Source organism: Cervus canadensis, chromosome 6 (genome assembly GCF_019320065.1).
Source record: "Cervus canadensis isolate Bull #8, Minnesota chromosome 6, ASM1932006v1, whole genome shotgun sequence".
In the NCBI taxonomy this organism is placed as follows: Eukaryota; Metazoa; Chordata; class Mammalia; order Artiodactyla; family Cervidae; genus Cervus; species Cervus canadensis.
Genome location: NC_057391.1, coordinates 66,784,554 through 66,796,756, shown reverse-complemented (window position 1 = coordinate 66,796,756; position 12,203 = coordinate 66,784,554). Strand labels below are relative to the sequence as shown.

The window sequence follows — 12,203 nt, the reverse complement described above, 5'->3', positions numbered from 1 at the left end:
GAAATTCAGTCTTTATTTTGAAGGCATGGGATGTAACATAAAATCTTAAGTAGGGGGGGATGAGTTTGCATTTTAAAAAGATCACTCTGCCTGCAGAATAGAGAAAATCAGAAAGGATCAGAAGTATTAGGGGCTTGTGATTAGACTGTTGATGCAGTAATCTAGGTAAGATAATGGTGTCTTGGAGTGGGTGATGGACAGGTTCTAAAGCTACTGGGGTGGGGGGGGTGGTTTGAACTGGCCTGACTTGTTGACTGTGGTAAATGAAGGTCAAAAGGATGCGATCCAGGCAAGGAGGTACATAGAGTGGAACAGGCAGAAGGTTGGAGGGTGGGTGAGGAGAAGATGAATTTAGTGTTTGAAATATTGACAAGAGAACTAAGCAATGATTTCTAGTAGTGTGTGTGCCCAGTCACTAAGTTGTGTCTGACTCTGCAATCCCATGGACTGTAGCCTGCCAGGCTCCTCTGTCCATGGGATTTTCCAGCCAAGAATAAGGGAGTGGGTTGCCGTTTCCTTCTCCAGGGCATATTCCAGATGCAGGGATCAAACCCACATCTCCTGCATTGGCAGGAGGATTCTTTACCACTGAGCCACCTGAGAAGCCCATGATTTTTAGTAGGCAGGTGGACAAATGGTCTGAAATTCCAAAGAAATCTGAAAGACAAAGCTCTGGTGTGGGTTACAACATGCACGGATGTGAGTAAGGTAACCAGGGGTTCCATCAAGTGAAGAAAAGCAGGGCTTGAGAGAAACCGGCATTGATGAGATGAGGATGAGAAGAAGAGTGACCTTCACAAGAGGCAGTGGAAGGACCCATGTGGAGTCACAGGGCCAATGAAAGAGGTGTTTCATGTGGGCCAAGCGGCCATCGCTGTGACACCCACCAGTATATCAAGGAAGATAAGGACTGCAAAGTGTCCCCTGGCTCTGGCAACAAGGAATTGCATATCCTCAGTGAGAACAGCTTTAGGGAGGTGAGGAAGAGTGAACAGGCTTTCAAGAACTGACTGTGTCGAAAGACAGAGAGCACAGTAGCAAATGGGGATGGGTGGTCTTAAGAGGTCTGTGTGTGTGAAGGGCTGGGATTTGAACAAGTTACATGTTGAGAGGGCGAGGTGGAAGACCTCGAGGAAAGGGGCAGGGTCCTCTGATTGGAAGGAAAGGATGGGCCAGGGCAGAGGCCAGGGGTCCCCTCTCCCCTCACAGGGTGGAGGGAGGAGAGGTGGAAGTGGACGCCAGGGAGTCCATAGGTTTGGTGGCCTGAGAGCATCTAGGCGAGGGTGTTCCCTTGTTCCAGTGGTGACACTGGATGGGACACATGTCTTCTGCTTCCTCCGTGCAGGAGGGAAGATGGTAGGGCAAAGGAAGGAAGGAGCAAGCGGGAGCACAAGGCTTGCTTTTTCCCCCTGAGTTTGGATTTTTACCTTTTGGAATTCAGTTCTAGTATCAGGGATTCCCCCATACCTGCCTGCTGAGTTCACAGACCCCTGTTCGGGATAACACAGTCATCCTCTCTCTCTCTCTCTCTCTCGTTATTCCCAAGGGCAACAGTGAGAGGCTGAGACTAAAGGCCTGGGCCTTCTCAAGGTAGAGCTGAGAACAGAGAGTGTATGGACAGTTTTGAAAAGAATGAAGAGTCAGACAAACATCTGGTGACGAGGAGAAAGGTGTGCATCCCAAGAAAGAGGAGTGACCTCATCTGAGATCTGATCTCAGTGGTTAAAAGCATCAGGAGAGGGGGGGATGAACTTGGCTCAGATGCAGACCATATTGAGTCGTAAAGGATGCTGTGTTCAGGCACAGGAAGGAGGGTTGGAGTGAGCAGGAAAAGAAAGCCTGGGAGACGAGCAGAGAGCACGACATTCAGAGCTCTCAGGAGACTGGGTCAGAAGGATCCCACTTGGCCAGAGTCTGCTTCAGTAGACCTCTTTTTTCCCTTGTATTTATCTGAAGTACATTCTATTTGCACTACAAGCTCTTTTGGCAAGCTTCAGAAATCCTTTCCCTCAAGGAGGAATTTTGCTGGATGCAATTTCACAGTAAACAGATCTGGTGGAATTTTAAACATACAACCTTGTCAACAGAGGCTGAAGACCTAACGACCAAAGAGCCTTCTGCCTAGTTCTTTACGCTGGGTGAAGCAGTTTCTGGTACCAGCATTTGCAAAGCAGGGTCACCTGGGGGCCGGGGAGGGACAGAGGGCAGCGGAGCTCCACTTCTCAGGGGCAGAGGCTCTGTTTTGACGAGTGTTCTGAGAGGGAGAGGAGAGTGAGGGAGAGGAGCTGCAAAATGCTCGAAAAAGGCATTTTCAGTTTAGGAATAGTTTGAAACTATTTATGCACAGAGCATCCTAACAGACTTGGAAACATAGTCATTAACTATTTTGGGAACTAAATCAAACCTTAAAAGGACAGCAGAAAAAGTTTTTCCACTGCTGAGCGTGAGGGTTTTCACCCCGGATGACTGCAGCTGCAGAGGTTTCAGGGAGGGGCGGGCCCACGGAGGTGCGGTGACCCCGCGCACATCACTCCTCCCGCCTCGTGGCTGAGGCCTTGGGGAAAATCAGTGAAAACAGGACAGCATGCCCAGCCAAACAGGCGCTCCAGCTGGAGTAGCCCACCACCACGGGACCCTTGTGAGCGGAGCAAAACAGCCTTTCCCCTTGCTCCTGGGAGCCGAGCACACCTACAGGTGACACCTCAAACTCAGCCTGGACTCGTGACCACCTGTGTCCACCCATGACCGCAGGTGGACCTGGCTCTAAGAAACAGGTGGGGCCTTGTGACCAAACTCTCTCAAAACGTGATTCTGCGGCAGGACAAGCAGACAAGGAGACAAAACAGGACTAGATTATTCAGAGACATTCCCATAAAGCACAGGAAAATTAAGGCCCAGACCAAGAGATAGGTAATGGTCCCTGGGGTTATCTACCAGCACAGTATTACCAACAGTATCATCTGAAAGCTAAATGAACCAAGCTGCTGACAACACAACACGGCTGCAGTGGCGACACAGAATGTGTTATGGAAATACTGCATGAAGAGAGGCTAGGGCACCACCTCTGACTTGGTGCTTGGCCATAAAAAATTACAAATTATCTCCAGATCTCACGGACAAGGATGTATACTGACCATGTTTAAGTCTACCCTACACTTGCTAGCCCTGGCATTTGAATTTACTGCCATTTACAACACAAGAAGAGTACGATACAATTTACGAAGACAGGACCCAGCCCCAAGAAGTTCACATCCTGCCTTATGAGACATATGAGTGCCGATGACAGCGCCAGAGGGTTGACAGTGGCTTTTGTGGTTGTGGGAATGATGAGCCAAGACCGAGACACAACTGTGTCAGGGATTAAGCAGTGATTCAGCTTCTGCAGTGCAGGCTGTGATCTCACAGTGCTGAGACTCTCAGTGTTCCAGTGAAACAGACACTTTCTACTAAAGCTAGTAGATTTATGTAACCTGCTGAGGAGTAACAGCTTGATGGCAGCAGCATGAGAGACAGACTCTGGCATCGAGGGTCCTAGGCATTTAGCACACGCAGGAATTCTCTCCCATCATTTTGAGGAACAAGGGGAGGAGCAAGTCCTAGGGCCTTCTAACAGAGCCACGTGGAACCTTGGCCTGACCTCCTCCATGGAGAGGTGAGGAAACTGTCTACTAACAACAACTAGGTCTCCGTGGTATCCCTCCCCACTGAGAGTCTGGCATAACCTGTGCTCTGAGTGTTACCCGCCAGCTCACCTGTTCCAACATGTCCTTGGGCAGATCCTCCTGCTCATCCATGGTTAGAATTGCTCGTTTGATTTCATCATTGGATAATTTCAACCTGGAGAAAGAATGTTTTAATTTGTTGTGACTACTCAAGCTGATATTGTTAACAATTTAATACAAGATAACTCATTTTGCTACGCCAGTTGCCAACCTTCAGGTACCATTTTTCTCAAAATCTCTCAGTGAACACTTATTTCCTGACTGTGTTGCACCTAAAAATAGTATTTTGAAATGGCTTTAACATTCTTTCTGGGCTTTGTAATGCTCTGCTGACACAGAGAACAAAGCTGTTATGTTCTACCATTTAGTTTCCTTAAGCAAGGGATTGGAAGATGAGAAGTTAGGGGAAACACCCACACACAACTGTTTAATACATAGTATTTAACGAATTGCAGGTCAAAGAGGAAAATTAACTTTTTAACTTGATTATGTGTCAGGAGTGTTTAAGGTTTGCTCTCAAATTAAAAATGCATGTTGAGAACGTTATTGTTAAAAAATGGAATAGTTGATATACAAAATAACATAGCTGAGGCGTGTCCATATATGTTAGTTCATTTTGCATTCAAAATAACCATGAAGATTTTTTTTAATAGAGGGAGAAACTGAGGCTCAGAAGTGCCCAAGGTCAAATGCATACAAAGGCACAGTATCTAACACAAACCCAACACTGTTGATTGCTAATCCCAAATTCTTTTAACAAATAATGCTTATCTAGTTAATATCTCATAGGGAAGGATTTGAGCAAAAACTCAAATCTGATTTCTGTTTTCCTGTTTACCATTAATTCCTATGATTTACTGATTTATATGAAGGATTTATGTCTTGATTATGGCAGGACAACAAAGTGTTGAATGTGAAAAAAAGATGAAATTAAAACATGCTTGTAAAGAAAAAAAAAAAGCTTGTAAAAATATGTTTTTTTTAAGATATAACCAAAAGTCTTAACTAGGGCAAAAAATCTTAATCAGATTATTAGCTGTTACAATAGGGTCATTCTTTTGTCCTGCTTATAAGCATCAGACCCAGACTTATTTAAAAATTCTTACTTCCTTATAAGCTACCACTAAGGTCTCATATTAACATTATTTGATTCATTCTTCTTGTTTATGATCTTCAAGAAGAATCACATTTAGGACAGAGGATAAAGACATAAACACACAAATATAGAGCAAGGCATACAGCCTTCATGTGTAACAGTTGAAGGAAGGGGCTCTGGCATCAGATAGGTTGTAATCATGTCTTGGCTCTGACACTTTCTGGTCAGTGTGATCTTGGAAAAAATTTTTTCTTTAGCCCCAGTTGTTTCATCTATACAACAAAGATAATAACAACTATATATTTTTTTAAAAATTAAAAAAAAATAAATTTTGTGTGTGTAAAGCACACACAAGGTGTGTGTGTAAACAGCACATGCAAGGTGGTTAGCACAGTGTCTCACTATAGAAAGGGCACAATAAACTATGTATATTCTGCAAGGCAGATTTTTCCACCCAGGAAAAAAAAAAGCAGCAATACTTATGTAACATTAATATTCAAGTGCAGCTATTTGATCAATAAGTAGGATTATCATGAAACTTCCCAAAGTGCTCTCAGAGCCATTATTTCACTAGAGTTTTCCTCTCTGTCTATAGCACCCATTAGGCCCAGGAGTATTAAAAAAGAATCAGAAGTCATGGTGCTTATTTTAAAGGTGCTTATGTTTGAGATGGTTGGATGGCATCACTGACTCAATGGACACAAGTTTGAGCAAACTCCAGGAGACAGTGAAGGACAGGGAAGCCTGGCTTATTGCAGTCCATGGGGTGGCAAAGAGTTGGACATGACTGAGCAACTGAAACAAATGTTTGCAAGAATCAGATGATAGGCAGAAATACTTCACACAAAGGCTACCTATGCTCTGCCAAGAGGGCTGGATGAGTGCACGGGTGGCCACAGAGCCCATGAGGAGGAAAGGACCTGGGCAAGACACAGCTCATTCTGGACCTCTGTTGTCTGTCCTTTTCTCTAGATTTTGACATGATCTTGTTAAAAGCATCCATCCTGCCGTTGATACTGCATGTTGTTTCATGTACCAATAAGCAGGCCAACAGGAAGGAACAGATTGGGGAATCCTACTGTATAAATACTACTCTATTTCATGCTTTCAAACCCAACTAGAGCACCTAAGCAACACGCCAATTTGTCCATGTTCTAGAATAAGACCTGTTCTCTTCCCTAGTCCAAGTTGTAGCACCACCACAACTCCTGGGCTGTGGACAGAGACTCTGGACCAGACAGACTTCTCCAGGTTGGTTTGGTCTGGAGACAATCATTTGCCATGAACATGGTCACTAGAACATCATGATGTAAAACCACCCAACTTAAATGGCACAATTAAGTCAATTTGGCATGGGTGAAACATACAACAGGGGAAAACTCTATCCTGGCTCAAGATCTCCATCACATGGACCCTGGGTAGCCCAAGACTTCAGGACACTAAAGACTCTTGAGTCAAGTGAGGGCAAAGACCATGGTGTAGCCAGCAAGGCCAAAGAAGTGCGATGTGAGGTAAGGTTGAAACTGCCATGAATGAAAACCAGCGGGCTGTGGAAACATCTAAAATTATCATGAGAAAAGCTCCACTTATTTAAAAAAAGATTAGTTCTGTGTCCTTTTCATACCAAGTGGGAGAAACCACTTTATGGTGTCTTTCTGCTGAGTCCTTCTGTTTTCCATTTAAGAGAAAAGGAGTTGAACATCAGAGTGAGAACAATACTTGAAGTATCAGATTTGCATTTCATTAGCTCCCCATATGGAGTGCAGAACTTCTTGCTTTTGAAATTGTATATATTTATGCTGTTCAACCCCCTGAGGCTGTCTGGACTAAACACTGGCACTAATTCATAACAATTTTGGTTTCTCTTAATGTGGCCCACAAAGAGACTTGAGACTTTAATGGCTAGTACTTAAGAAAATCTACCTGTCAACATCCTGCCTTGCACGTGGCCTGTGGGAGCTGACAAAGCAGCTGTACCTTTGGGGAAAGAAGAGAGGGGTCCGTGGCCCTCTGGGAGGCTTCTCTAGGTTGCCAAAGAGTTCTTAGTATCGTCTGTCATCCACCAAATGAGCCGCTAATCTCTGTAATTGAAGGACCCTACCAATCCTAAACTTTTAATGGCTTTGAGAGCTTGGCAGTGTTCTGGCCTGCAGGAGGGTGGCAACTTGTGAGACACCCACTTCAACTTGCTATGCAAGGCAGGAAACAAACTGGCCATTTAAAACTGGTATTTAACTCCACCTTGCTCCACTCAAGTATTTCAAAAATTCACCAAGAGACCTGGAACAATCCAGGTACAATTAAACTAAGTTAAGGATGGGTGTCTAGATCCGCCTGAGCTCTGTTTCAGTGGATTTAAGCCAAATCCCTCCACTTTAAAGTAGCTTTTTGTGGTTTACTGCACCCTAGCTGTCATGTTACATGAACATCTGGAAAAAAAAAAGAATGGCAGAACACTTCATAAAAGTGTATTTTAAGTGGGTTCATTTTGCAATACAAGCCAGCTTCCGAGATTCTTATTTTTCTGTTTTTCTTTTTGAAAGGAGAGGAGAGGTATGTTTAGGGAATAAAGCCAAGGGAATTGTAAGTTGCCACATGTCACCTATACACATGCAGCAGAGAAGCTGGTTGGCTCTGCAGGGGGCCCGAGGAACAGTTCTCCAGCATACCATGTCCATTCCACTTACTTCTCAGGTCTGTGACAGGTAGGATTTGCAGTGGCCTGAAGCACCCCACCTTCCAGGCAGCCTCTTTCTGGGTGCTGAGAGACCTTGGCCTCTCACGCTATGAGCACATGCACTTTCTCCCCTGCTTGGACCCTGCGATGAGGTGGGCTTTCCTTCCGGCTGAACTTTTCAGCTCCAGGTGAGGCCGTGGAACCTATGCCTGGCCAAACGGTCCATGAACCTCCGCAGTGTGTGGGTAAGGAAGAGTTTTTAAAGACAACCAAACACTGCAGACATGTGCATGTTACAATACTGCCCACAGAATATGCCACGGGCTTTCGCTGTGGTGGAATTCAGTATAATGACTGCATTGCTGGAAATTAAATTCCCAGTCAGCAAGATAAGACACAGAGAGAGGGTCGCCAGACGTTGGGAACGCAATAAGCAGAAAAGAAGAAAGGCAGTGTGGAAAGGTAGGAGATCTTGACATCAGCTTGGAAACACTCCTACTCATTGTCCCCAGGCACAAAGTCAGTCTCCAAATGCTAGTGAGTTTCTCTCTCCAGTCCGTCCCTCATCAGGTCTTAGCTGAGCAACAAAAACAGCTTCCTGTCTGATGGCAGCCTGTGCCTCCAGTTCTTGACCCCTTCCAACCTATCCTGCAAACCCATGAGATTGAACTCAAAACCTTACTGAGACAGTGCTCTTCTCTGGAGCAAAAGGCTCTGGATCCCCTGGGAATATTATCGGGCCCCTGACTGAGCAGCTGCCGTGCGCAGGCACTCTGTTAGTGCTTCTCACATGCTGGGTTCTCATTTTTACAAACCTACCACTTTCATTACCTCCATTCTATCGACTGACTCTGGTTGGACTCAGGCTGTTAGAAAAGCACCAGACCTGGATCTCAGATGTTCCTGCCTGACCTAATTTAATCCAAGTGAGAGACTGCAACCACAGAGCTCTCTACAGCTCTGCTTGAACTCTCGCCACCGCCCCCTGCCTCCCCAGCCCCCCGCTGCCTTTGCTCCTGCGTACCCTTGGAACTGCCTCCCACCCCCACCCCAGGCCCACTTTCTCAGGAAAACCCTGCTGCTGTCCCCTCTCCCCCTTGGCTGGGCTCCCCATCTCCTTCCTGCCAGACCAGTCTAAGGCCTGCATTGTTCACAAGTCATCTTGCCTGTGGCATTTTTCTTCTCCAATTAGCCATGTGCTGCCAAAGGCAACAATGCAATCATAAGTCTTGGGACATCCTATGGCATCCAGTACAGTGCCAGGCAATTAAACACTCCAAAGTGACAACTCTAAGACAAAAAGCATCAAAGCATCAAAAGCATCTTTCCCATCCTCGAAGCCCCTTCCTCCTTTTGTGTGCAGTCATGCATCGCCAATGAAAAGAAGAGTGAAAGCAAGGTAAATTGCTGAGGGGTTAAACAACTAAATAAAAAACAAATTAGTTCTGCTTCATTTCTTTTACCTTTAGCTGTCCTGTGCTCTCCTGAAGAGAGAGTAAAACTATTGAGCACTGAGTAGAAAAGCATGTGGTCCTGACTCCTCTGTGGCAGAGAAGGTTTTAGACCCTGATCAATAAGGCCCAATTACCATAAGGGTAACTTGGTCTCAAAATCAGCTTGTCACACATAATACATTTTCAATGTTATGTGCTCATTGTAATACTTATTCATTAAATTGGATATTAAAAGATAATTTAATAGACACAAGACAAGTTCTTAGAATAATCTACTAGAGAGTTTAGGCACATTCACATTCTAAGTCACCTTAGCCTTTGACATTTTTTATGTAACAAGGGAATGACATATGACAAATTTGAAACAATCCCTCCAATAATGGGATGGGAAATTTGCCAGAAAGAGTTGTAACCTTATCTATAACTAGTGTAATTACCCTCAGTGGCATCTTGTACTGAGAATGATCTGTCTACGAGGAACTGGGTCACAGTTAGAGCTCTTAAATACTATAAATATTCAGAGTGATGGCTCTCTTTGCCAAGTTGTTTTTAAAGGGCTCTTCTATACTGCAAAAGCACAAAATAGAGGGGGAAGTTCTGCTGCTGCTGCTAAGTCACTTCAGTCGTGTCTGACTCTGTGCGACGCCATAGATGGCAGCCCACCAGGCTTCCCCGTCCCTGGGATTCTCCAGGCAAGAACACTGGAGTGAGTTGCCATTTCCTTCTCCAATGCATGAAAGTGAAAAGTGAAAGTGAAGTTGCTCAGTCGTGTCCAACTCTTAGAGACCCCATGGACTGCAGCCCACCAGGCTCCTTTGTTCATGGGATTTTCCAAGCAAGAGTACTCAAGTGGGGTGCCATTGCCTTCTCTGGGGGTAAGTTCTAGGGTTTAAAAAAACACTCTCTCTAAATTTTCATTTAATTTTGCTATTAAGTAAAAATGTTATTTGTAAAAAGAAGTTGTAACAAAACAAATTGTACAGTCTATAGAAAAAAAGTATGTAGACCTTCAAAACTATCTTCAATAGTGTCTTCCTAAACACAAGTGGGGATAAACGCAGGGCTTGGCCATTTACACAGCTTCTAGTCAGAGGCAGAAAAGTAAGTGCTAATAGGATGTTTCACATTACCTTACTAGCTGTATTAAAACTCGGGGGGGGGGGCGTGTCTTAACCAAGCTTTAATTTCTCTTTCTCTAAAAGAAACATTTTCTCCCTAAAGTAATATATATCTGGCTATCAATCAAGCTTCTATGCTGCAAACCAAGCAGCAGTGCTTTGTGTTAAATTTACTCTAAGACTGTATGAAAAATAAGAACTACTATTTTCTATCTTCACTCTTCCTGAAAGAGAAGTCACCTTGCACCAGCCTCGATACAGATTCAACATTTTTTCCAGAGTGTAACCAATGTGACTTAGATTGTACAGAATGCCCCAAACTTCAGGGTTCTTTACATTTTCCTTCGCCTCATCAACATTAGGTATCTCTGCCTAATGTGAAAGTCCTTTTTAGAGAAAAGATTCAGAAAAGCTACTTGAAATGCCCAAGACCAGCTGACACATTCCCTGAAGCTATTTATAATCGGATTCCAGGCTCCCAAATTTCCTTTCTTTTTTTCAAGCTCTAGGACCATGATGGTTCATCAATTATGAAAAATACTTTTGAACAGGGCTGAACTGGATAAGTTAGCATTTCACTGAGGTTTATTGACATATTTTTAGTCATAAAAATTCTCACAAAGAACATGAAATAATATAAGCTGAAGTATAAAAGGGTGACTTAAGAAGGAAAATGAAACAAAGAGGCTTCAACGGTGGGTGCTGAGTCTGTGACAGTGTTATTTCAGTGGCCAAAGTATTAATAGCTCTAAAGCTGAGAAGGATAAATAACAGTAAAGTCCATTTTACAGGCTCTCTGGAAAAACCAAGCAAAACATTGATTTGAGATGGTGTGCTTTTTAAAATTTAGGAGTCTGTGAAAATTAAACCCCAAGAAAGTAGGCAACAGCTTTGACATATTCCATGAGGGACAGTAAACACTAAGAGTCCTTTTCACCTTGGACAGAAGAAATTCAGAGACCTGACCCTCAGTAGAGTCCAGGTAAAAGAACGAGTCCAACCACGTGGTTTGGGGCCACATGATAGAAAACCTGGTCCTACCAAAAATGTTGAGACAACATCAACAATACCTCGAGAGAAGGATGTTGCAATTCTGAGCTCTCCGACCATCGATCACCGAAAGCTCTCTGACTTTAAGTTTGGAGCCCAGGGTGTCATCAATGGCATCTGCTTCTTTCTATAAAGAGCAGGAAAGAAATCCATCAAAGTCAAACAGGGACATTCCGACTTCAGACACAGTTTTCCTTTATATTTGGTGTTTACACGTACACACGCACACACGCACAGCTGAGATGGTGAGGAGGGGAATGGAGGGGGGTGGTGGGACTGAAACAAAGGCTAAAATCTAGTTGACAAAGGAAAATAACAAGAAAAGCCGACCACCCACGTTTGAAAAAGCATTATTTGGAAGAACAAAGTGCTTCTAAGTTGAAGATGCATAAATTATCAATGAGCGCTACCCTCCTTTTGTCCCCCAAATCCCAATGGAGAGCAGACAGAAGGACTGTCACTATGAATCAAGCTCAGCTGAGGCGTGCCCCTGCCGGTCCAGCCATTTGCAGGGCCCATTCACCCCAGAACCATTTGCATCCTGAACACTCAGAAAGCTGAACAATAAAACCTCCCAAACGTCTTCACGTGCAATAGGAAGCTCCCAGGCCCAGATGGTACCTTTCATTACCCTGGAGCCTGATGGACAACAGGGAGTGCGCAGTTCAAGGCGTTAGTTCAATTTACTTCAATTAACAATAAAACACTCCTTGCACACTCTGCTGCTGTGCAGACAGTTGTAAGCAAGGAGGGCCATAATTTACAGTGGAAGAGGCATAAGGCAATTATACACACAATACCTTCTGAGTAAACAGAGCGTCGAGGTAAAAACAGACTGATTTGATATACAGTGAGTCTGATTTTATGAAAGGTCAGGATCAATTTAAAAAATAGATCATGGCATTTAAAAAATGTAAGGAAACCAAACAGTTCTGGAACTGGATAATGGTTTAGGAAACAAAGGCAATATGGAGTCTATATTAAGAGGCACCATGTGACCAAACTTTAACTATTTCATATTGTGCAGAGATTTCAGGCATACCTCTAAATAGTCAGTGAAGAGTTGAAACCCAATGTGGAATTAAC

The 12,203-nt window shown here is 44.0% G+C and overlaps 1 protein-coding gene across 1 annotated transcript in view; it reads right to left on the bottom strand.

Moving 5' to 3' along the window:
• DAAM1 (dishevelled associated activator of morphogenesis 1) overlaps nt 1-12,203 on the bottom strand; it is a 178,279-nt gene that overhangs the window by 19,370 nt on the left and 146,706 nt on the right. The window contains 2 exon segments of the mRNA XM_043472208.1: nt 3,753-3,837; nt 11,138-11,244. Of these exon segments, the coding sequence (XP_043328143.1) occupies nt 3,753-3,837; nt 11,138-11,244 (192 nt within the window).